The sequence below is a fragment of the Scyliorhinus canicula genome, chromosome 5 (assembly GCF_902713615.1).
Source record: "Scyliorhinus canicula chromosome 5, sScyCan1.1, whole genome shotgun sequence".
NCBI lineage: Eukaryota > Metazoa > Chordata > Chondrichthyes > Carcharhiniformes > Scyliorhinidae > Scyliorhinus > Scyliorhinus canicula.
The window spans coordinates 191,605,705-191,632,314 of record NC_052150.1 but is presented as its reverse complement, the minus strand read 5'-3'; the positions used below and the strand labels follow the sequence as shown (position 1 = coordinate 191,632,314).

General features: G+C 40.5%; 1 protein-coding gene across 9 annotated transcripts in view; it reads left to right on the top strand.

The window, feature by feature from the left end:
• The window catches only part of cul2 (cullin 2), a 100,347-nt gene extending 74,366 nt beyond the window's left edge, over positions 1 to 25,981 (top strand). For all 9 annotated transcript variants that reach the window (XM_038798297.1, XM_038798292.1, XM_038798295.1 and 6 more), the window contains 9 exons: positions 2,227 to 2,355; positions 2,639 to 2,725; positions 5,334 to 5,489; positions 7,490 to 7,567; positions 13,303 to 13,369; positions 15,789 to 15,991; positions 16,781 to 16,882; positions 19,941 to 20,057; positions 21,856 to 25,981. In XM_038798297.1, the coding sequence (XP_038654225.1) occupies positions 2,227 to 2,355; positions 2,639 to 2,725; positions 5,334 to 5,489; positions 7,490 to 7,567; positions 13,303 to 13,369; positions 15,789 to 15,991; positions 16,781 to 16,882; positions 19,941 to 20,057; positions 21,856 to 21,987 (1,071 nt within the window). In that variant the 3' untranslated portion in view covers positions 21,988 to 25,981. The remainder of the gene's footprint in view (positions 1 to 2,226; positions 2,356 to 2,638; positions 2,726 to 5,333; positions 5,490 to 7,489; positions 7,568 to 13,302; positions 13,370 to 15,788; positions 15,992 to 16,780; positions 16,883 to 19,940; positions 20,058 to 21,855) is intronic.
• Positions 25,982 to 26,610: the final 629 nt, after the last annotated feature.

Sequence of the window (26,610 nt, the reverse complement as noted above, 5' to 3'; positions counted from 1 at the left end):
GCAAACTGACTAACCATGCTTCCTTCATTCTCATCCAAATCATTAATATAAATAACAAATAACAGTGGCGAAAGAGAAAATGCTGGAAAATCTCAGCAAGCCTGGCAGCATCTGTAGGGAGAGGATAGAGCTAACGTTTCGAGTCCGATGACTCTTTGTCAAAGCTAACAGACAGAGAAAGTTGGAAATATTTATACTGCGGAGTGAGAATGAAAGATGAGTCATAACCACAAAAACCCAGGGAAACTGGGTGCTAATGGCCACAGAAACCAAGGGGCAAGAGTGCTAATGGCAGTCCCCAGAGAGAACAAAAGATGTGAACGGTCAAACAGCAAGGAAACTAACATCAGAGGATGAACTGTAGATGTGGAGGGAGGGGAAGGGGGAAGCAAAGAGGATAAAGATGAAGGAAAGGTGGATAAGATGGGGGGGGGGGGGGGAGAATTAAATATATATTAAGAAAGAAAGAAATGGTAAAAGACAGTTAAAATGAAATGAAAACAAATGGGTCGAGGTGGGGTAGAGCTGGTCATCTGAAGTTGTTGAATTAGATGTTCAGGCTGGAAGGCTATAGCATGCCTAACCGGGAGATGAGATGTTGTTCCTCCAGTTTGCATTGCGCTTCACTGGAACATTACAGCTGGCCAAGAACAGACACGTGGGCATGGGAGCAGGGTCTTCTGTTAAAATGGTAAGCAACAGGAAGGTCAGGGTCCTGAATGCGCACAGACCGAAGATGCTCAGCAAATCGGTCACCCAGTCTGCGTTTGGTCTCTCCGATATAGAAGAGACCACATTGTCAGCAGCGAATGAGGTAGACCAAATTGGAAGAGGTGCAAGTGAAACGCTGCTTAACCTGGAATGAGTGTTTTGGGCCTGGGATGTTAAGCATGAATTGCATGGGAAGGTGCCATGGGTGATGGGAGAGGTACTAGGTATGGTGGAGGAGTGGACTAGATTGTCTCTGAGGGAACGGTCTCTGTGGACTGCTGACAGAGGGAGTGAAGGGAAGATGTGTTTGATGGTGGCATCACGCTGGAGTTGGCGAAAATGGCAGAAGATTATGCTTTGCATATGGAAGTTGGTGGGATGAAATGTGAGAACAAGGGGGACTCTATTCTAGTTTTGGGAGGGAGTGGAGGGGGTGAGGGTAGTGGTGCGGGAGATGGACCGCACACTGTTGAGGGCCCTGTCCACAACAGTAGGTGGGAAATCACGGTTGAGGAAGAAGGAACACTTTTTCAAAGCACCATTTTGGAAAATGGCATCATCGGAACAAATGCGACGGAGGCGAAGGAGTTGAGAGAAAGGGATGGAGTCCTTACAGGGTGTAGGGTGCGAAGAGCTGTTGTCCAGATAGCTGTGGGCTTGTAGTGGATATTAGTGGATAGTCTATTGCCGGAAATGGAGACAGAAAGGTCAAGGAAGGGAAGGGAAGTGTCTGAGATGCGAAAGTGATGGAGGGGTGGAAACTGAAAGAGAAGTTGATGAATTTTTCCAGGTCTGGGCGAGAGCATGACCCAGTACCAAAATAGTCATCAATGTATCGGTAAAGGAGTTGTGGGAGGGGGCCCGGATAGGCCTGGAACAAGAAATGTTCCACATACCCCATAAAAAGGCAAGCGTAGCTCGGACCCATGTGGGGTAATCTAGAATGAAGGTCATAATTTTAGGATAAGGGGTAGCAGATTTAACCTGGAGATGAGGTGAAATTACTTCTCTCAAAGGATTGTGAAGGTGGAGAATTCACTACCCCAGAGTGCGATGGATGCCAGGATATTGATTAAATTTAAGAAGGAGATGGACAGATTTTTAATTAGTAATGGATTGAAGGGCTATGAAGAATGGGCAAGAAAGTGGATTTGAGATCTGCCATGTCGTATTGAATGGCGGAATGGGTTCAAGGGGCTGAATTGCCTGCTCCTAGTTCTTATGCTGTTTGACTCACGAGAATATGCATTTGCAGAAGTTAACAATGGGCTGACATCTCCTAGAGAAATGGAAAATGAATTGGATGGATGGATTGAACCTCTAACTTCAGAGCAGAAGAGGAAAGAAATGGGGATGAGATCTGAATCTCTTCGTTTCCTCAAACTTGAGTTTAAAAATCATAATAACGTGGATGGAACCAAATTAATGCGAAAAAAACTTAAATTGCAAATCAGTGATGATTATTTGATCCCTGTTGGAAAAATAATAGATTTTTGAATAAAATTTTCGTTGCAGCTAGCTAAATACTGTGACAATCTATTAAAGAAGTCAGCAAAAGGAATGACTGAAAATGAAGTTGAGGACAAACTGACCAGCTTCATCACAGTCTTCAAGTACATTGATGATAAAGACGTCTTTCAGAAGGTAAAGAGCAGTTCTCTTTGATTAATGCCGAGCTCGGCAGCATGTGGGAAAAAAATGGCCATTCTTTTAGCTTGAGCTTCTTTGATTACGCCAAAGATATTGTAATTATGTGAAGAAACTATGCTCTCCTTAAGTAGTGGATCATTAAACATATATGGTGAAGCCATGTGATCACAATAGCTCTCCAAAGCGATTGAATGTAATGCCTTGTATGTAATTTCTCACATCTGCATTCTGGTGTCACTGAATCCAAGCTTCCTATGTACTTTTTCTCCAACCTCAGTTCTATGCCAGAATGTTGGCGAAGCGATTGATACACGGTCTTTCTATGTCTATGGATTCTGAAGAAGCTATGATCAATAAGCTCAAGGTTCGTAACATGTCTTTAAGAATAAATAAAAGCATGACTCAGAATTTAGAAGGAGTCTATAATTTAGACTGTTACAACTCTTCATAGTTTACTCCTTTTCAAATCCTGTCTGTAAACGCACAAAGCACGTAATTACGAGTTTAGTAACTAACCTAAAGCAGATGATACTTTTCAGTACTTCTTAAAATGGAGTTTATCTTTCTCCAGTGGGATGGGAAGCCTGTGAATTCTGAAGTGTACCCATTACCATCCGCAAAGTCATTATGTATATTGAATAATAAAATGTTGCAGAACGGTGATGAATTTAACCATAGGCCCCAAAAATTGTACTTTCCCCTAATTTAAGTTGTAAACTAACATTTTGAGAGATTATCCCTTAAATGCTGGCACGGTTATTGTTATTCTGACTTTGAATTTAATTTTGCAGCATGGTACAAAAAAAATTATAAATTAAAAAAAAAAAGAAAATGCTGGATAAATGCAGCAGGTGTCTGTGGAGAGAAAGACAGAGGGCTGGATTCTCCACCTCATGCTGCCGGTTGCAGAGTAACCAATGAGGCGCAGTGTCCGGGGTGGGGGGGGGGGTATTGGTGGAGATGGGACAGATGCTCCGGCCCCCGCTGGCATCAGGATTGATGTTCGCACCTACCAGGCTGAGCACCATGTTCTCCTTTTGGGCGCAGAATCATATGGGCGAGAATTATTATTGGTCCTGACAAATGTGGCCCTGATGTGGTGGAACTTGCAATGGACCCTTTAAGGTAGTTGCCGCCAAGGTCCACCAGACAGTCCCCAATTTCCTCCCCCACAGAGACCCCCGAAATAAAGACAACCTCCCATAAAGATCCCCTAAATATGGCGACCCATGTCTGGAAGCTGGAGAGCAGTCCAGACAGATGCAGTGAAAAAAATTCACTCACTTAAAACTTTAAAACTCACCTGGGCAACACACCTGCTGCTCAGACACAGGAAGCAGCACCTGCCAATTCTTGGATAGATTTTTGAACAGTAAAGGAATTCAGGGTTATGGTGAGTGGGCGGGTTTCATAGAATTTACAGTGCAGAAGGAGGTAATTCAGCCCATGGGGTCTGCACCAGCCCTTGGAAAGAGCCCCTTACTTATCCTCACACATCCACTCTAACCCAGTAACCCCACCTAACCTTCTGGACACTAAGGGGCAATTTAGTGTGGCCAATCCACCTAACCTGCACATCTTTGGACTGTGGGAGGAAATCAGAGTACCCGGAGGAAACCCACGCAGACACGGGAGAATGTGCGGACTCCGCACAGGCGGTGAGCCAAGCTGGGAATCGAACCTGGGACCCTGAAGCTGTGAAGCAACAGTGTGAACCACTGAGGAGCTGAGTCCACAAAAAGACCAGCCATGCTCTTATTAGTTTGTGATGCGGGGGCCTTAGCTATCGGGCCGCCCGCCCAAAATGGCAGCCCGATAGTGGGATTCCCTAGCGACATCCTCTCCATCCAAAAATTTGCATGGCTAAGGATTGTGAATTGCTTCCTGATTTGCGCTGCAGCTTCAGATGCAATTCAGCTCTGGCCGGAGAACATAGTCTCCCAAATGGAACATCTCAGCCAGAGTTAACATTACAAATCCGTATGACTTTTCTTCAGAGCTTTTATTACAAATACACAGTTGTCCGACTGCAAAAATTAGAGCAAGGACAGACAATTTACAACTAGCTTAAATATGTGAAATGTGTAAAAAGTGATTATGATTCAGAATGTTAAATCCTTTAAACACTTCAATTTGAAAATAGACAAATATTGTTTGGAAAACTATTGGTGAGTTAGGTATTTAAGATTCTTTCCTTGCACTAAATTTGCCTTCAGAGTTATATACAATATTTCTTTTTAGTATTTTCATAGCTTAAATATTTTGAAAAAAATCACTTGGGTAATAAATTATCTGTAAAGTTCAAGGTTTTTACAAAAGAGAGACAATAGCTACTTATTTTAGTGTGTTGCAAAGAATTTTTTTTAATATAGTAGCGCCCTGAATATTTAAATTATTTTTAAGATCAAGGTGAATTTGTTGGTAGGAATTTTCAGATGACGTGATTTTGTGCCCCACAACCCAGGGGAATGCATTCCATCGATCACAGTAGCCCTGCAACTATTTAACATTTTGACAAGTGTTAATTTGCTGGAGACTTGACTCCTGCCCCAAACCTCAGGAGAAAGTCCCTCTTCCAAGAGCTGCTGACCAGCCTGATTGGCCAGCAGCTTTGTAGTCCCAGCAGAGCCAGCAGCAACAATGGCCAGAATACACACTCAGTCCTCAGATTCTAAGCACTGAGAGGCAAGGAACAGGCAAATTGTCTCATGGAAGGAGAGATAAGGCCCGGGCAGGATCACGTCTTGATAGCGAGGCTGTGGGGGCCCTTGATGAAGGCCCCTTTCCTGACCAAGGACTGAGCAGGGTGACCTGCTGGCAACCATCTCCCACCGAACCACCACTAAAAATCCTGCCCGATGTCTTTGCAAATGTCTTTTTAAAAATACTCTTGTGGTTGTGATAGCAGACTGTTTTGAGGTGAGTGATATTTTTCTATACCATAATAAAGGTGGTTACTCTTTTCTATGCAGCAAGCCTGTGGATACGAGTTCACCAGCAAGCTTCACAGGATGTACACTGATATGAATGTCAGTGCTGATCTAAACAACAAATTTACAGCCACTTTTTTAAGGCAACAGGACACTGTAATAGATCTTGGAATCAGTTTTCAGATCTATGTGCTTCAGGTACGTTGGATCACTGGTTAACTCTAACCAAGCACTCTAGCCCTCACTTGGTCCTGTTCTAATTAAAGTATAAAGCCAATACTGGTGATTCCTGAACAGAGAAAGCATAAGAAACCCGTTCAAATGTATCCGCATACACGTTTGTGAAGCAAGGTTTCCCATGGCATGTTTCAAGAAGTTTGCTCAATGCCACAGCTAAAGACTTGGAGAAGACACATGTGCAGTTACAGGTATTACTGCAGTTGCAATACTGGTGAAGATTTTTGTGACATGACGGCATTATTTTGAAAGCTTCCTGAAAAGTCTGTTCCGTTAAACACTGTATTAGTTGGAAATGTTAATTGAATAACTTTGTCAGCACTATATTTAGTAAATGCTTGTAAAGTGGTATCTTTAGGATTATTTTGGTTAGATTACCTCTGTACAAATGAGGTGTTACTTTTTGATGTTTCCTGTTCAGCTCAGTTTAGTTGTGCTCAAATGCATTCACTTATGGAGCTAGCAAGTGCTTGATTTAATTTTAAATTGACAACTTCAGCTTTTTACAAACTCGTTCCAATCCTTACAAAAGTGTGTTTTTAACCCTGTTCACTTGTATATTAAGACACATGAGTCCCTGAGTGATCAAACAGATTGCAACCTGACATACGGGTGCTACCCAAAGGGACATCAAATACTGATTGCCAACTCATGGTATAGAAACCTCTCCTCTGCCACAAAAATTGGCCAGCAGCCAGCTTTGTTTCTTGGTTGAAGATGTATAGACACCAATTAGCAGATAACGTACTTTGTAAAAGATTAACCGAATGCAGAAAGTTTACCACTTTCTGGACGAAGGGGGCAGAGAATGACAATTGAATTAAAAAAATTTTAATAAATTTTTTTTTTTTAAATAATTTTTATTAAGATTTTCAAAAACATATCAAAAACATAAAGTAACAGCAAGAAAACCGTAGTAACAACAACAAAAAGAAAAAAACACAATAACCCCCAAAACCAAACCCCCCCCCAGTAACTACAAAAAGAAGAAATAGATAAGGACCCGGCATATTCAATAAACACATGTACACATTTCTCCCTTCCCTCGGAACAAACCCCCCCCCCCCCCCCCCCCCCCCCCCCCCTTTACAATTGAATAAATTGAGGGAACTCTTGCATTATTCATCATTTTATAACTATGAGTAATATCTGGGATGATACTGGTGATTTTGCCCTCAAGTTACTTTCTGACCTCATTAATACTAATTGGTATTGGTTTCATTTTCTTTAAAAGATGAATCTTTGTCAAATTGCATTGATGTGAAAATGAATTATTTAGCCTTCCTCGTCAATGTCTATATGGTTAATATTTTCAGGGGACCGTGAGTTTGGTTATTCTGGCTAATTGGTTGATAGCTATGCACACAATTGTAGAAGTGACAGGCCACTGATTCAGGGAATGCATGGTATCAAAACCTTTTGTCATATGTACTGAAGACAATCCAAAGAGCTACAAGGCTATGATGTAGTACCAAGAGGATTAAGTTATAAGAAAAACCTGGAAAATCTGAGGTTTGTCAGCCTTTTAAGGTAGCACTTGAGCAGATATCTCAGATGTACATAGGATGGTAAGTAGTCGTTTTTTATTTAATGAATTAAAAGTAATCTTCTGGCTGTAGAACAAAGAGCAATTATTTAAAGTGTCGGAAAGCATGTTTAGGACTGATGCCACAAAGTTGTTATGCACATACTGAAATAGACATCTGGGTTGGGTAGGAGAGTTAATTGAAAGGTTGGTTACTGTGAAGGGAGCTACAGAGTCTTTCTGGTTGGCTGACTTATGGTCTGAATGGCTTTCCTCATCCCTGTCTATATATGAAGTCATTACTGCTACATTTGTCAATTTTGACCCATAATACTGAATAGAAGTAAGTCGTCCGTTTTAAGCACTTTACATTAATCTAAAATTTGGCATTTTCTTCTGTTTTTGAAACCTAATTTTATGATTTTAATTATTTTAGGCTGGTGCGTGGCCTCTAACTCAAGCACCTTCATCAACGTTTGCCATTCCACAAGAACTGGAAAAGAGTGTACAGATGGTAGGTTAGTCGGTGGTGCTTCCTTTGAAATTTAAGGATGAAGTTAAATTGACACATTTTATATAATAATAATTCTCTTTTATGATTATTCATGCAATTTTAAGTCTGTAACATATGGCCGGCTTGTCCCATTAAGGCCACTGCTTTAAATAGGTCAGACATGACGGGGTGTTGTGAAAGTAAACTTGCGGGCGGCATGATGGCACGGTGGTTAGCACTGCTGCCTATGGCGCTGAGGACCCAGGTTCGAATCCCGGCTCTGGGTCACTGTGTGGAGTTTGCACATTCTCCCCGTGTCTGCATGGGTTTCACCCGCACAACCCCAAAGATGTGCAGGTTGATGGATTGATCACTCTAAATTGTCCCTTAATTGGAAAAAAATATAATTGGATATTCCAAATTTATAAGAAGAAAAACAAAAGTGAAAGTAAACTTGCTGAGATTCTGCAGTGTGTCCTGGACATCGCACATGCTGGCATCTCTGGTGTGTCAGTAGAGGGTGAGTACACATTGACGCCAGTACCAGTGACATTGCTTAAACAAACTGCTCTGTTTTGGTTGGTATCTGATTCCTTCAGTTTTACAACTGCAACCATTCCTGGCAAGTGGAGAGTATTCCAGCAAACTTCTGACTTGAGCCTTCTGGATGATGCAGTCTCTGGGAAGTGGTCAGGAATTAAGTCACTCATTTCAGAGTATCTAGCCACGGATTCTGTAGCCTTGGTATCAGAATGGCTGATTCAGTTAAGTTTCTGGTGACACCAAAATATTCATGGTGAGGGTAACCAACAATGTTTGACTTTTTGAGGCTTCGCATTTCCATACGTGTCTATATACATAAGTATAAATAAGATAATATCACTGGTCGGCCCTTGCCTGGATGGTGCCCAAGTATTACTGTAGGCTGGCATGGGCTGCTTTATTATTGGGAGATGTTGGGAATGGAACTGAGCACTGGAATTATCAGTGAACTGCCTCATTCCTAATCTTATCCCGAAGGAATGGTCATTGATGAAAAAGGTGAAATTGGTTCAGCTGAGGAGACTTCAATGTCCCCATACTGCAGTTTTTGTCTTCTGACAACTGCACCCATTTTTTATTTGCATATGAATTACTCCAGTTATCCAAAGGTGTTCCCATTGACCTCTGTTTTGCTGGAGCTGTTTTACACTATACCAGCAAAATGCAGCCTGTATGTTGAGGATGGTGATTGCAACCTCCCCTCTGACATTCGGCTCTTGTGTCCATGTCTGGATCTAATCTGGAGTGGGTCAAACAGAACCGAGTGCCCATCAGCTAGTCATTGGTGCGAGTTAGTACTGCTAATTAGTATTACTTGATGGCAGTGTTCTAAGGCTTCACTGATCAGAATGAGGCTAATAGGACACTGACTACATTTATTTCCTTATATTTATTTCTGATAGGATACATCTGAGCAATCTTTTACAGTGGCAGATAGATGCCAATTGCATGGCTGAACTGAAATGGCTTGGTATGGGGAACAGGTGGCTCTGGTGCACAGGTCTTTGGCAGGGCGGCTATTGCAGTCAACCGCTCAGTCAAATGGAATAAACTGAATTGATTGTACATCAATATCTATGATGGTGGAAATCTCAGGAAGAATTATTCAATATTCAGTTGTGCCTGCAAGACATTTCAGGCTTTTGCATTCATGCTGGGTTCCACCATAATTGAAGACAGGATGTAATGTGTTTGGTAAGCTGGGTCTGCGAGGACTGTGTTTACTGCAGTGATGAGAGAGACAGGCTTCCGGCACTTTAAGAAATGCAACTCTATTTTATTGAACATTTAACTATAATACATGCTTTAACTTATATTGACACTTAGCTGACTTGACTGGAGACCTGAGGCTAACCTGACCAGACTATCTTACTACCACATGGTGTTTGTTCTAGTTGCTGCTCACGAGCTCTGACTGTCTCAGAGGCTGGATCCCAAGAGAGTGGGAAAACTAGTGCCCTCTGGCTTTATAGTGGTCGTGTCCTGTCTGGTGATTGGCTGCTGTGTTCTGTGTGTTCACTGGTCATCCTGTGTGTCTTATCACTGCCTGTCTGCACACCATCATATACCTGGATGTATATTATGACAGGATGTTGATGGATATCAATTGCCTGAGAACCCATTTGTTTGGTTGAGTAATTTGCCCTGTTGATATACGCCTGATTAGCTCTAACTATGCCCTGCTGCATTTGACGTTTAGCCTTATTTTAAGAAATGTGCGAAGCTAATTCCAGCATGTTTGTCTTAATTCCCGTTTTGACTAAATTTGGTCTCCTTGGTAATATGAAGCTTATAAGATTTTGTTTTGGAGCTGTCTCTTTAATTTAGGGTAAAATGGCATTGGGATAATATGACCAGAATTATGTCCAAAAAGAAACTTATTGCTGTGTTGTTCAAGGTGGGTTGAAGTGTTTTACTGGGAAGTAGATGGAAGATATTCACATCTGTGGACAGTGATGACTGTGGGTAGAAAGTGGTCTCTAAGTCCCTTCGAGAACTGTTAGGAAAGTCGGGTTTTATAAAGTTATCCTTCCTAAACTGTCTATTTAATTATAAGATAGAATGTAGTTGGGGGTTTGGAAGATCAGTATTTCTCTCTGGATACAAGACCCATGTAATTCAGATCATCATTGAGATAAGCTTTGAAAGGAAAAAGGGTCATAGAAAGCCATTGTAGTGTCTGCTTAGAGAATTTTCTTTGCATCTCACTGTACATTATAGGTCATTCTGCAAGAATCTGGGAGAGAGCAAAGGGTTAGAGGCAGTCAGTATCGCACCATGCAGAATGGACCGATGGAAAAGACCAGGTTCATTAGAGTCTAAACAAAGCTGGGAGATTTGCATGCTTTGGCTAGAGAGAAGAATTTCCAGGGTAGCACTCACTAGGAAAGTCAGTTTAGGGATTAGAAATGATCTTGCTGAAAGAGGGGAAAAAGAAGCAAGCCATCGGGAGCAGAGAATAGCTGAAGTCCGGTCCTAGAGAATGCAGTGTCCACTTAAATGACAGTAAAAAACATCTGTGGGGGGGGACATTCGTCGTGTCAAAAATTAAATTGAGAAATCTTCCTGTAGTTTAGAGTATAAGTTGCCTACTGAAATAATGTTTAGTCGATGTTGCTTGTAGTTTGTCACCATAAAAGTCTTAAAAGCTTGACATCTCTGGAAATTTAAATATCTTTTTAAAAGTTATTGGGCTGCACAAAGATCGTAATAGTGGAAGAGTGAGGAATGTGTCAACCATGAATTATCAAATTATTATGGTGTGTAATTCTGCTGTTGTTCATGGAACACAGCACTTAATGGACGTTCAGTTTGGGCTGTGTGATGTATCCTTCCACTGTTGGATTTTTGCCATTAATCAATGGAGGATGCCCTGTTGCGCAATTGAGGCTTTGTGTTAAAAGCACCGTGAAGTGATCACTGCTATCAAAGCTATCTTTTCAGTTTGGTGAAGATGGCATTAAGTTTGTCACTCCCTCTCTCTTTTACACCTGATGCAAACCCAGCCTGACACCGAGAATATGGTTAACTCCGTGAGGAATGGGAGGTGATAAAGAGCAGGAGATTCCTTTAGCCATGCTTGATCTGAGTCCATGAGATGTAGTGGGGTCTGCAGTTGCATTGTGGATTCCTGTCCATGTACCTGCAACTCTTAATGGTTCTGGTCTGCCGATAGAACAGAACAGGACATTTCCATTGATGATCATGGAGGTATCTTGGCTTACACACAGCAGTCTTCAAAATTCAGCTCACTGCATCACTTCATTCCTCCACTCATCATTAGTGGCAGGGCCGTTAACCAAGATTCTATACTTGGCAGTTTTCTTGCGAAACCTCTGTATTCTGCTAAATCTAATTGAAAATGCATGAGAAACAGAGACACAGGTAATTGTAACAGATAAGAATAAAATTGTGTTGGAGTTTACCATATTTTTGTGCTAGAAGAACCATACAGTATATGAATATTATACTTGATATTGGATCATTTAATCAAATTCCATTCTTTGATCCCCTCAATATGTTATGTGCAAACTAATCGGGGGGGCTGGGATTTTGAAGGTGATTTTAATTCCTAACTTGTTTCCTATAAAAGATTTAAGGGCGGAATTTACCGGCTGTTAAACCTCTGTATTCTGCTAAATCTCACCTCGCCTTCAGTCAGTCAGCTCCCTTGTACTTGAAAATTCTGATTGTATGTCTTCAGCCCCTTATGTGAAGTTGCTCAGGGAATTTAGAGTCTGACAGCATAGAATGGAGCCTCTTTTCCCCATTGCTCCACAAATGTTTTCTTTTCAAGTATATGCCCAAATTGCTTTTCAGAGTTGCTATTGAATCTGTTTTCACCACCCTTTCAGGTAGTGCATTCCAGATCATCCAAATCATTGTATAATACAAATTCTTCTAATTTATACTCTGAATCTTTTGCTTCATCTGGCTACTGCTAGTGGTTCGTTTCTCATTATTTACTTCATCAAAACCCTTCGTAATTTTGAATGCAACCATTAATCTCCTCTTAATCTTCTCTGACAAATGAGCTTCACCAGTCTTTCCAAATAACTGACATTTCTTACCTCCAATGCCATTCTGGGTAAATCCTCCCTATGTTGTTTCCAAGTCCTTGACATCCTTCTTAGTGTGCTGCTCTGTATTGGATGCAATACTCTGAGATCTAACCAGTGATTTTAAAAGTTCAGCATAATTTCCTGTACTCTGTCTCTGTAAAGCAAGGATTTATGCATTTTGTTGGCTTGTCAACTTGAATTGCCACTTTCTACTTTTGTAACCCCAGATCTCTGTTCCTGTACCTCTTTTAAAATGTGCCATTTAGTTTATGTTGACTCTTTTCATTCTTCCTTCCAAAATTCATAATTTTGTGAGAGATTTAAGGTTGCGCACGTCATAATTACAGGCAGCCAGAAAAGAAACTATTCGGTTTTGAAAATACATGAGAAACAAAGAGACACAGGTAATTGTAGCAGATAAGAATAAAATTATGTAGGAGTTTACCATATTTTTGTGCTGGAAGAACCATACAGTATATGAATATTATACTTGATATTGGATCATTTCATCAAATTCCATGCTTTGATCCCCTCAATATGTGTATGTGCAAACTAATAGGGGGGGGCTGGGATTTTGACGGTGATTTTAATTCCTAGTTTGTTTCCTAAAAGATTTAAGGGCGGAATTTACCGGCTGTTCACGCCAGCGGGATATTCTGGTCACGTCGACAATGCAACCCCACCTCTGGTTTCCCAGCAACGAGGGGCGCATTCAATGGTGGGACCAGAAAATCCCGCTGGCGGGCCACTTCTGTCGCTGAAAAAGATGCTGCAGATTGCTCAGAAAAGTTTTTGTTAAATTTAGCAATAGAACTGCTTGGCATTATCATGATTTCAGTAATAGATAATCTGTGACATTGGTATGTATGGATTCCAACTTCACCAAGGTAAAACTCTACTTTAAAAATAAATCATTGAGGTTCTTGGACCAAACTTTTGACCTGCAGTTACTTAATGCTGCAGAACTTGCTTGCAAACCAGTAGGCATTAAGTTTCATAAGCCCTCCATTTGGCCTTTCTCTTCAGATTTGTTGCTGAAATAACGTAGTCATCTTCAGGTTTTCATCAACATTAGTCCAAAATTTTCAAAAAGTGCAGTCAAAGAAAAGTTTTGAAATGTTTTGTCTAATGTGATCAATTTTCCCCTTGCAGTTTGAACTGTTTTACAACCAGCACTTCAGTGGTAGAAAACTTACTTGGCTGCACTACCTATGTACAGGTAAGCTCTTTGATAATACATCAGTTCCAAACGTGGGGTTTTTTTTCAGTAATAATGTATATGCATAAATCAGGACTGAAATAAAACTTGCACAGCTTTGTGAAGTGAGTACATTGTGTCCTTAAATATTTCCGTACAATTATAAGTTACTCATCAGTTACAGTAGGACATGCTGGCACTGCTGCCTTGCAACACCAGGGACCCGGATTCAATTCCGGCCTTGGGTGACTGACTATCTTTGTGGAGTTTGTCCTTTCTCCCCATGTCTATGTTGTTTTCTTCTGGGTGCTCTGGTTTCCTCCCACAGTCCAAAGATGTTCAGGTTATGTGGATTGGCCATGATCAACGCCCGGGATTATGGGGATCGAGCGGAGCGATTGGGCTTGGATTAGAATGCTCTTTCGGACGGTTGGTGCAGACTCAATGGGATGAATGGTCTCCTTTGGCACTGTAGGGATTCTGTGACGTTTGAGCCACTGACATTTTTCATTTCAGTTCATTTCATTAGAAAAGTTCAAGGGGTATTCTGGAATTTTGGGGAGGCTTTATTTCCCACAAGAAGTGGGAAACAATGTCATTTTCACCTCTTTTCCTGCATATTTTTTCCTCATTAATGGCAAAACTGATCAGAGATGCATTTTGTCCTTCTCATCAAGGTTTTTAATTTTCTGTTTTATTGTTAATCGGCAAAGTTGACAAATTCATCTTACCATTGTATAATTGAGATAGTCTTGGGAAGGTTTCAGCAATATAATGTCCGGTTTAAGTCACCTTGTTCCCACCTTTTCATAAGTTCATAAGATGTAGGAGTAGTGTTAAGACATTTGGCCCATCGAGTCTGCACCGCCATTCGATCATGGCTGATATGTTCCTCATCCCCATTCTCCTGCCTTCTCCCTGTAACCCCTGATCTTAATCAAGAAATCCTCTTATTGATCAAAGACACCATATTTTTGTTTGGGTTGCTGTTACCTACAGTGCTACAGACCAAGAGATAGATGGTGAAATCAGCCAGAGTAGTTCTTTCGAACACATGAACTAGGAGCAGGAGTAGGCAATTTAGCCTCTCGAGCCCGCTCCGCTGATCAATATGATCATGGCTGATCTCACCTTGGCGTCAACTCCACCGTCCTGCCCATTCTCCATAAGTCTTCGACCCATTATCAATTACAAATCTGTCTAACTCCTCAAATTTACTCACTGTTCCAGAATCCGCCGCACTCTGGGGTAACGGATTTCACAGATTCACAACCCTTTGGACAATGTAGATTCTCCTCAACTCTGTTGTAAATTTGCTACCTCTTGCCCTAAGACTACGACCTCTAGTTTTAGAATGCCCCACAAGATGGCATTCCTTTGGCATGTTCCAGAAATTTCTGACTTCCAATAATTATTGGAGCAGACCACAAATCCCAGGCAGTGCCCATGGGATTGTACAAAGCACTAGTCCATCCCCAGATGGATTATTACGTACGTTTCTGTTCATCATGCCACAGTGAAAAATTATCTAACTTGGAGCAGCTACTCGGATGTGTACAGTGAAGAATTGAGAGCCTCCAGAATTTTACTGAGAATACTCAGGCTATAGTAAAATTAAATAATTGGGGAAGTTTTCCAGGCCCACCCGCTGCAAGAATCATCGCAGTTGGGATGGAAAATCTGGAGGATCATTTAATGGTCCGTGGTCCTTGGACAGGAATTTCTGGTCTCGGGGCGAGCGCGACCGCAAAATCCTTCCCAATATATTTGAACAATCTGTGGAACAACAGGACAGGTACCAATCTAGAAAGGGGAACGGTGAATGGGCTTCTGACTAGGACAGTGGGAACACATTCAAGGCAGTTAAATGAGGTGATGGGGGAAACCAGTGATTTCTATTGCGGATCGACTAGATACATACATAGATACATAGAACATAGATAGGTTGATTGGCATTCCTACTCTGTACTCATGTTTGCAATCTTTAAATGTGGTGCATCCATGGAATTACCTACCCATCAGTTTAGTGAGGCAGATAAATTTGGCAAGATGTTTGGCAAAAAGAGAGCTATGTGAAAGAATAATTTACAGTAAATATCAATTCTATATGTCCTTGCATGTCAGAAATTCAGTTAATCTTGTATTGATGCACGATATATCCACACCACATGGACTGCAGTGGTTTCAGAGGACGGTTCACCAATACCTTCTCGGGCAATTAGGGAACAAATAAAAGTTGTGTATATAATATTTCTAGTTGTATCATTCAATTCAGTTAGATTGATAGTTTCGCTGTTTTCTGTTTTTCTTTCATTTGAATAACCAGATGGCGTTGAAATGTATTTTAATACAACTGTTTCTCAGAATATGAACTTTTGAAATACAATGCTTGTCCATCTTTTTTTTTCTCCTGTGTTTTATTTTTGGTGTGCTGAAAAAGGTGAAGTAAAAATGAACTATTTATCCAAGCCTTATGTAGCTATGGTTACTACATACCAAATGGCAGTGCTGCTGGCATTTAACAACAGTGAAATAGTCAGTTACAAGGAGCTCCAAGACAGCACACAGATGAATGAAAAAGAACTTACCAAAACCATTAAATCCTTACTTGATGTAAAAATGATCAACCACGATTCAAACAAGGCAAGTATGTTGATGAAATGGAGATAACACCAGTTTGCTATAGTTTATTACTCTTTCTTGCTTTAATACTGATTTGAAATAATTAATGTGCTATTAATCCTTGTTGTTTGAAATGCTGGAAATAGTTAGTGTGTATAACGTGTGATACCTGAGAATAATAACAAAACTAAACATGGCGATTAATTTTTTTTCTGGCATAACTGTTCACTTTTGAGAGATTTGGAGAGAGGCTAAGATTATGAAAACAAATGCTATGTTTGTAAAATGATAAGTAACGTTTCAGCTGCTCCCTGTGACTCTTTGGTAAATGCATAAGTCAGGAAGATCTTGAGTTTGTTAACAGGGCTGTACTTCATCAGTTGATTGCCACTGTGTTATGTTAGGAGTGCTTTACTTGTCCTCAGTTCTCCTGGGCTAGGGTGTGTGAATGGGCACAATGTCCACGGTTTCCATTCTTAATCGTTCCTTGACCCCCCCACCCCCAATGCATGTGTATGGCTGTGATTCCTTCATGGTCGCTTAGCATGTCCAGATTTGCCATCTAGGCTCGCATTGAAAAAGCAGAACTTGTAAGAGACGAGGAAAGGAAACTTGAATGAAGTAAGCCACCAGATGAACAGATTATTTCATAATGACTTGGGTGTCCAAGTGAGAACACAGGTAGATTTTGAAGTATCCCAGCTGCAAGAAAATACTTGACTGGGTGCAAATCAGGAGAAAAATAGATTGTCCTCTGGTTGCCTGTTGTTTTAGAAAGTTGTGATTGTATGTATGTTTTCCTCTCTGCAGGAAGATGTTGACTTGGATTCAGTTTTCTCTTTAAATATGGGTTTCAGCAGTAAAAGAACAAAATTTAAAATTACAACTTCCATGCAAAAAGATACACCACAGGTAAGGCTTATTTTCTTGACGAATCATCTTTATAAAACCAGTTATTTTCTGGTAGAAGTGTCAGCAAAAATAAAGGATTTAATTTCCACTTCAATTCTGTTTAACCGTAAATTTTATTTGAGAGAATCATAGAATAGTAAAGCACAGGTGATCAGGTATTTATCCAATTCCCTTTTCAGAGTTACAATTGAATCTGCCTCCACCACTCTTTCTGGCAGTGCAATCCAGATCACAGCAACGTGCTGTGTAAAATAAAAAAAACTGTTGCTTTGGTTCCTTTGGCATCTGTATATTGATCATTCTGCCACTGGAAAGATTTTACTTATTTACTTGATCAAAACTGTTGGCATTTTGGTAGGAAAAATGAGCAGAGGTACCCAGAATTGAAGGCAAGCTGAAACCTAATCGGTAATTTCTGAAGTTTAGCATAACGTCTTCGTTTTTATATTTTATGCCTCTGTTAATAAAGCTAAGGATTTCATGTGCTTTTGAAAGCAATCTTCTCATTTGTCATACCACCTTCAAAGATTTGTGTCAGTACACCCTAGATCTTGCTGTTCCTGAACCCCCTTTAAAATTTAATTCATATTACCTTCCCACTTTCTTCCCTCCAAAATGTACCAATTCTCGCTTCTTTGCATTAAATTTAATCTGCTATGTGCTTGCTTGTTTCACCGGGTTGTCTCTGTCCCCCTGAATATCCACCTCATTGTTCACAATATTTTTGAGCTTCGAATCAGCTGCAAACTTTGAAATTATAGCTTGTATATTCAAGTCCAGGTCATTAATAAATATCAAAAGGAGCAATGGTGGGCCTAATACTGAAGTGTGGAGAGTACCACTGTATACTTTTAAATTCATTTACAGGCGTCGCTGGTTAGGCCAGCATTTATTGCCTATCCCTAGTTGCCCTTCAGAAGGTGGTGGTGAGCTGTCTTCTTGAACCGCTGCAGTCCTTCGGGTGTAGGTACACCCACAGTGTTCATAGAGAGGGAGTTTCAGAATGTTGCCCCAGAGACCGTGAAGGAACGGCGATATATTTCCAAGTCAGGGCAGTGAGTGACTTGGAGGGGAACTAGGTGGTGGGGTTCCCAGGTATCTGCTGCTCTTGTCCTTCTGGTAGTGGTCGTGGGTTTGGAAGGTGTTGTCTAAGGAACCTTGATGAGTTACTGCAGTGCACCTTGTAGATGGCACACATGGCTGCCACTGTTCCTTGATGGTGGAGGATTTGAATGTTTGTGGAAGGGGGAGCAATCAAGCGGGCTGCTTTGTCCTGGATGGTGTGAGCTTGAGTGTTGTTGGAGCTGCACTCGTCCAATCAAGTCGAGAGTATTCCATCACACTCCTGACTTGTGCCTTGTATATGGTGGACAGGCTTTGGGGTGGGGGGTCAGGAGGTGAGTTACTCACCGTAGGATTCCTAGTCATTGACCTGCCCTGGTAGCCATCGTATTAATATGGCTAGTCCAGTTCTGGTTCTGATCAATGGCAACCCCCAGGATGTTGATTGCGGGCGATTTAGTGATGGTAATGTCATTGAATGTCAAGGAGCGATGGTTAGATCCTCCCTTGCAGGAGATGGTCATTGTCTGGCACTTGTGTGGCGCAAATGTAACTTGCTACTTGACAGCCCAAGCTGAATAGTCCAAGCTCCAGTCTGAATAAAAACTGTTTACCACTACTTTCTCTCTGTTTCCTGCCCTTTAGCTAATTTCTGGAAGAAAATCGGGTGAAATCATCTGTTGTGTACTGTTTGTTTCCAAATTATTTTGCTTTTTATACTTTATCGTTTCCATCTCCAGGCGGTCAAGGTTCGATCCTAGCCTTGGGTCAGTGTGGAGTTTGCACATTCTCCCCGTGTCTGCGTGTGTCTCTCCCCCACAGCCCAAAGATCTGCAGGGTAGATGGATTGGTCATGCTAAATTGCCCCTTAATTGGGAAAAGAGAATTGGGGACTCTACATTTATATTTTTAAAAAATCTTTCCACCTCCAGTAAAATCTGTAGTAAATAGCTAATGTGTTTGTACGTGTGCCTGTGTAGCGCCTTGTCTGTAGCTTGTTTTCAGACAATTAAAATGAAACCCCTATTTTCTTTCTGGCTCCAATTCTGTATTTCTCTGCATCATCAAAGCTAGATCACAAAGAGAAGAAAAAATTGCTGTAGTCATTTCATTTATTGAGGTGACTATTATCACAATTCGACTAGGTGTGATCTTTTAAATTGAGTTTCTAGCGAATCCATAAAGTATTGTTTAAGAAACACCAAATGGTAACTTGACAGACTCTAGGGAAATCAGATGTTCATAACTGTAACCTGCTCTTCATGGATGAGCACACATTATTATTCCTAATTTATTAGTAATTAGCCACAAAACGCCTAAAAGCAGTGTTGAAAAATCCTAAAATTATTGACCAGTTTTCCAGCTGGGGTGTCTAGAACCAAGGGACACATTCTAGGAATAAGGGGCAGGTCATCTAGGACTAAGATGAGGAGGAATTTCCTCACTCAGAGGGTGGTGAACTTTTGGAATTCTCTGCCTCAGAGGGCTGTCAAGGCACAGTGTGTTCAAGACTGAGATCGATACATTTCTACATATCAAAGCATACAGCAATAGGGGAGGAAAATAGTGTGGAATTAGAAGGTCTCAGAATGGTAGAGCAGGCTCGAAGGGCTGAATGGCCTACACCTCCTATTTATTATCTTATGGAAATTTCAGGACTAGAAGCAGGCATTATGTAGCACTGAACAGTTATCAGATAGCAAAAAAATAAACATCCATTCTCTAGTTGTAGTATATTGGGAAGAAAACTGGTGAGTTTAGCTTCTGTTCAAAATGTAAAGTAGATTTTCTGTTTTTGGTTCCTGTTGTACTAACTACTACTAAGCTCTTTGGCTAGTTTAAGACATGCATTGTTTTGTTTCTTTATTCACTGAATACAGCTGCATGGAATCTTTTTATATATCAATGTATATTGCTAAATTACAAAGCATAGCTCACATCAGAGCTCTGTTGCAGCAGTCACGTTGGGTTTCTAGTTCTTGTTCATTGCTTTCAGGAGATGGAACAAACTAGAAGTGCAGTCGATGAGGACAGGAAAATGTATCTGCAGGCTGCTATAGTCCGCATCATGAAAGCACGTAAAGTGCTCCGACACAATGCACTTATTCAAGAGGTAAAACATTCTTTTTAGGTGTGCAGAGTGTTAGCAAAAGCATAAGATTTGTTAAACAAATTGAAAATATCTGATATCTGTAAATTGAACTGCATTACTCCTAGGGGGCCACATAAATGAATTAGAACATCATCTTTTCACTGAAATCTAGACAAGGCTGGGGGAGGGGGGAAAAGTTTCCTCTTTCTCTACTGGCTCTTAAAAGTTCATGTGAAATTAATTTAAACAGTCTCAGCTGAGTTCCTAATAGGCACACAGTTCGAAAGTATTTTAGGAAATTGGATTAAAAGCACGCTGTGAGGCTGAATAAAAAAACATAGATTTTATCTAACCTGCCCTAAATCCACCAGGGAGTGCTTGATGACTGGGTGACAAAAGTAGGACTAGTGTTCCATTCCACAGCACTGACATCCTTCGTCTTGAGTACATAAATTGACATGCCCACAAAAATCTTCAACGGGAACACTGTACTGCTCTAATGCTCCTGTTCTATCAGGTAAGCATAGAGCAACTGTGTGTGGTTTCTGATAGCTACAATGGATAGACTGATGGATTAGATGATTATGAATGATGGACCTTGTGGCATCAGTGTTCTGTACTAATAATATTAGAGAACCTCCCCACGTAATCACAATTTCTTAATTCCTGATCATCTGTACATAATGATTCTAAAGTTACAAATTGCATGAAGAGTCCAGTATAATTTTCAGAGAGATAGTCACTTTGTTCATCAGAGGTTTTTCATTAATGCTGAAGTAGTTCCTTTTCAGAATGGAAACTTAATAATGATCCTTTATTTTGGTGTCAAACATCCAAAAAGCAAGCTCACTCTTCGCCCTTATTAATACCATTCTAACCTGTATCAGGGTTCGAAAGCTGCAGGTGATTTACTAGCCCAAAACTTTGATTCAGACCGAATGTACAATTGACGATGTGCGGTGGAAGACCTGAAACACAGACCTACATGCCCGTCAGACGTTTCACCTTCTGCAAATGTCTCTGACTTTGGTCGGCTCACAACACTTACCTAATAATAACCCAGGAAATTATGGATAATTTAAAACCTGATCTAACTCCTAGGTAACTATAGAACTGACCCCTAATTACTCCTCAGGCCAGCCGACTCCCCCCCGACCAGACTAACACCACTTGCAATCTGACGATGATTGCCACTCATCGAAGGATCTGGGCAGTTTTAAGTTTCTTCAATTTGGCAAGCATCTGACCTTTGCATTGGCTTTTTCCCCTTTGGCCCAACTGAGATCAGGAATTACAGCCACATACTAATTCCCTGTCATTTCATACCACATTGTGTTTATTGTGCCAACCAGTGAGATCCCTGAGCAGCAATGTAAAAAAAAAAAAACTAGTGGCATAATCTCTCTGAGACCTTGCATAGTGCTGGTTGGCTGCCATGTTTCTCAACATTACAGCATTAAATGTACTCCAAAGGAACTTCATTGACTATGTTGGGACGTTCTGAAGTCATGAAGGGCCCTCGATGAAGTGCAAGTCCCTTCCTTCAGAAATTCATTTTACAGAGGGAAATGTAAAACCGAGGTAAACCTAAGAATAAAAAGATGCTGGAAATTAACAGCTAGCCAGTCAGTATTTGATGGAGAAATGTAGATTACCATTTCAGTGCAAAAAAAAATTTTTTTGTTCAGAAGCTGATTAACTTGCTGTTCATAGGCAGCATTTTCAGTTTTATTTACCTTTTCTACCATCACTTCAGAAGGATTTTATTTCTTGTTTATGTGTATTGAAGACTTCCTAATGCTTGTTCACTTCTCAACAGGTAATAAGCCAATCAAGAGCAAGATTCAACCCTAGTATCAGCATGATCAAGAAGTGCATTGAAGTTCTCATTGACAAACAATATATTGAGCGTAGCCAGACCTCAGCAGACGAGTACAGTTATGTAGCATGATGCAAGCTGTTGGTATTTGGCTTGTCCGAGTATGGGTGCAAAGACCTGCTGTGTCACTGATATGTTCCTGTGAGATGAAGCAGAGCTGTGCCTCCACCAGGTTCTTCAGTCCATCACCTGGCAGCCCTTTCTCTGCTGTTTACAGTCTAACCAGTGCCACATTGCAAGTGTCAATGCATATAGATACCCCAACTCGTCATCACAACATTGCTGTAATGGGGGAGTGCTTTGGTGCCATGTTTATCTCACAGGTGCAGTTGATATATTTTAAAACGTAATTTAAGACTAAACACTGTAACATGGCGGATAAAAATAATTGTGTTTACACTGTAAATTTTTCATCCAAGACTGCAGATAACATATGGCACTTGTTCCTTCACAAAATAAAGCCTGTATACTACCTGAGGTATATGTAGGTTTCAGTGAACTAGACCATTACATCAGTGTTCTCTGCAGATCGCCCAGATGAATGAATCTATGTACATCAAAATACAGAAGTTTTCCTGAACTGTCACTACAGGAACATCATGGGGAATGTCTATACCAGTTTGCACTTCCATTAAAGGGATTTTTTTCAGACTGATTTCTTTCAGTGTTTCTCGTGTGCATTGATGATTGTCAGAAGTCCTCCAAAGCCTTAATTATTCAGTCTGAATGCTGCAGTTTTTTTTTGGGGGGTTGGGGTTGGGTTGTCTTTTGGACCGGTGAAAATGGTCATGGCTTTAGTAATATTTTAATTTTTGCCTGAATCTACTCCTCATGCAACAAAATAAAAATCTAAAATATTACACATAACCAATTGATGGTGGAGTTTTTAAAAAGAGAAAAGCCCCCAGGTCACAGAGGGCCATGGCAAAGAGGAGGAGGCCTCTGCTGCTATCAGTCTGAATCGGCTAGAATGATCCAATATTTTGGATTTTTCCCCGCCCTCTACCTTCCTTCCAATGGGGAAGTAACTGGCTCCCACCAGCCACCACCCTGTGGATACAGTTGAGACTGAGAACTCATTGAGCTGGGGAGCCATCACTCTGGCATTCCCCACTTACTGATAGTTTATCAACTATTAACAATAGTGGTCCACAAGAATGATCCTGTCACAACAGTTCTGATATGATTTATGGTTAGCAACACCAAACTTCTTTGAAACAAATTTCTGTGTAGATAAATATATCTAATGAAATGATAGATATCTATTATTAACATCCAGCAAAAGATGAATCTGCCACTTGTTAAATCAGGAACTTTGCATGAACAGATTTTTAACTTGTTAACTTATTTGATCGAAATAGGTCAGATGGCTGGTCTGTTAGTTGACTAGTGTACTTGAAGTCTTGGCATACTTCAACCCTGCATGGTGTTGACAGTTGTAGGTTTTTAAGAGGGTTGGCTATATCAATTATTACCAACAGTGTCCGCAATCTCTTTTAAAGACTTATTTTATTTTTTAACTGTTTGGTGTGACCTTTGTATTACCAGTAGCTAAGTGCAGCTGGAATAGTGAGGAATAAAACTGTTTTACTACAGTTTGAGTTTGGCTGTTCTTGCCCTGTGTAAAAAATTTTTTGTTGCAAATGCAGTTTTAAAATCTGAATGTAATTTAGCATTTTGTCTTTTCAAACAAGTATGCGAATTTGAGAACGCCCATTGACTTAAGAGGGCTCTCGCTGCATCCATCCTCACCATGACCCACAGCCTAATCGTAAGTTACCGGAGAGCAAGTAAGGGGAGAGCCCTGTACCCCAGCAAGGCAAGAACCTGTTTACATTGGACAGTCGCAGCCAAATGAAATAATCAGCGCTCCAACAGCGTTCCAATTTCCAAATCCAGGAGGCTGAGGTGGAGCCAACACTATTAGCCAAACTGGAGTGGCCAAAACAGACCACAGTAATGTTCAAAATGTACCTTTTCTCTAGAATGATGGTAGACCATGAGGAGCAGAAGTGCTCCCCTTGGTCTGGGCAAGGAGTCTATGGGCCTCCTCATCTCCAACTTTACCATTACCTTCTGGCGCTGATATGGCTACTCCCCTCAACACCGTTCAAATTTGTTGGTGACCATTCCTTTGCTCCAGCTTGGGCATCACTCCTGCCAGTTATGGGCTGGAGACTCTCCTCCTGTTACTCAAATGAGACATGAGCCTTACGCTGATCTCCATGAGGGAGTTTTCCCTCCTGCCCCACACCCTTCCCCAGTTACAATTCGCCTCATTAGTTTCTGTTTTAGTGCAGAACAGTTGCTTTGATTTTTCTAAAGTTATATGATGCTTTATTTGCATCCTGAATATAGACTGAGGAATGTCTCAGGAATTTAATTGTTTGTATAACCAAATGATATTTGCACATCTAACTTTTTTGTAAAGAAATTATCTTCTTTCTTGCTGTCATTTACACATGAAATGTAATTCTCATAATTGTAGGTCTTGCTTCAAATTATCCTGTCACAAGGTGTAGAATGGGCAAAGTATAAAGTGAACTTTATTGTTTACTGTAAAATCTATTCCATTTTCTGGGATCGGTCGGATTTTGATCAGTATTAAATAGGCAAGTATGACCTGGTTGCTGATGAGTGGATTGTAGTTTTTGGAGGGGAAAACTGTCCTGCTCTATTCAAGTTCTGTTGCACAACAGAGACTTCAGAAACTCCTCAGTTGCTTTCAAGGTACCAGAACACTTCCGTGATATAAAAAGCATTTTGCAATTGATTATGCCCCCTAAGGAAAGTGTTGCTGAATTTCTGAACCCATTTTACCCCAAAATGTTTCAACGGTCTGTAACCATCTGTTTACCTCGAGATACTAAATTGCAACTTCTCAAAACACAGCAGCCATTGGTATTGAAGTGATGGGTAGGATTCAACAAAGCAAATTGGAGCAGGCATTCAGAGAAGGCAAACTTAATTGATTACAATAATCCCCAGAATGTTTAACTGGAAACTACAGCTGATGCCACTTTAAACTAGCAGATTCAGGGAATTCCAGTTTTGGAATAGTTTTGATGATTCAATTTTTTTTAATAAGAGAAACATTCTCTCTTCCCTTCCCAAACGACGATTTTTCTTACATTTAGGTTGCATCGGGTACCTGCACCCAAAAGCAAAGTTCACTTGTTCAAGTCCGTGTTTTTAAGGACCAGTAACAGCTCAGCCTTTTGAGTTGTAAGGTTTTTCCTTCTCTCACTAATAAGAATGTGTGTAGTCTCAATGTAGCTGAGTTTGGGAATTGGGGATGTTGCCTCCCACTGGCACATTCTAGATTTTTATATCCAATTGTAATTTGTCCGCTGGGTTAGATTAATCTTTCAAAATTGAAGTTGCATCTTGAAAAACTAAAGCCAAATAATTTTGAATCCAAAGGATCTGGACTTTCTCCATTTGATGAATTATTTGAAATGGATAAACCTGAATTTTTATCCCATGTTGTAGTGAGTACATTGTGCAAAGCACCGCTAAACTCCACAGTTTGAAATATCTCTGGTTGAGTTCCTGGTTTGTTTTCGGTTAGTTGAGCTCAAACAGTAATTTGAGGCAGTTTATAATTGGCTTCAATTTTCGTGGACCAAGGAGAAAATTTAAAAAAAATCTTGGGTTCTCTTTCCTGACCCAAGTGCTAACTTGTGAAAGTGCATGTGTACAAATATAGAATGAGAATATGATTAGGTTTGGCTGTGATGCTCTCCGCAGTTGACAAGCTTGGCACGATCCATTCTCCAATGAAGACTTGCCACCTGTGAGCAACCAGAAGACTTTGCATCGATGGAACCCTCCACCACCAGTGAGCTGGGAGAGAAAATTGGACAGCAAAAGGAGCTACAGCAATCTGAGTGACACCCAGAACTAATCTTTGCAAGCTCAATTCCACCAATAAGATGAATGGATGTCCACATTCAGGGTATTTATTAGCTGGACTGCAACATCTAAGGATTACTGTATATTTAGGGTTTGCTAAATGAAAGTGTATTCAATTTAAAATAAATTGGTCTTCTGTGGCCTTAAAAAATAAATAATGGTCCTTCATTTTCTAACATGCTGAGCTCTAAAAACTGAATCATGTATCACGTGAGCAAATGGCATTATTTTGCAAAAAAATAAGCATATTCAAAGCTGGCTGCTGAAGGGGAGAGTAAATTCATATTATGTGTTATCTCCGGTTGCATGTTTCAAGTTATAGTCAATAAGTTTCTTTGTGAAATGTTTTATTATTTTTGTCAGTGACATTTAAGTGCTTCTTCCCCATGAAGCATCTTAGGATATCCTGGGATATGAAAGACGCTCAATTAATATTATATTTTTCTTGTAGATCTTTCAGTTGCATGCATTTTGTAAAGCTGACAAGCTTCTGTCATTCTTTTAATCTCAAATGAAAGAATTTGAAAAGTTCAAGCTAATCCAGCACAATTAAATGGACTAGATCTTAAAGTACTATAATCATAAATTAATTGAAGATGCTTGCTTTTAAAAATGGTTCTTGAATATTCCCTGCCCCTTGCGCTCCTTCTGAAGTGAGAAAAGCATGTCAGTGTTTGAAGGTGCGGCCTATCTCTGGTATCTCATCAAGGTTATTTTTCAGATGGAGCTGAGATGGCAAGTACAAAATGAGTTATAGGGAGCCAGTACAATGCACACTTG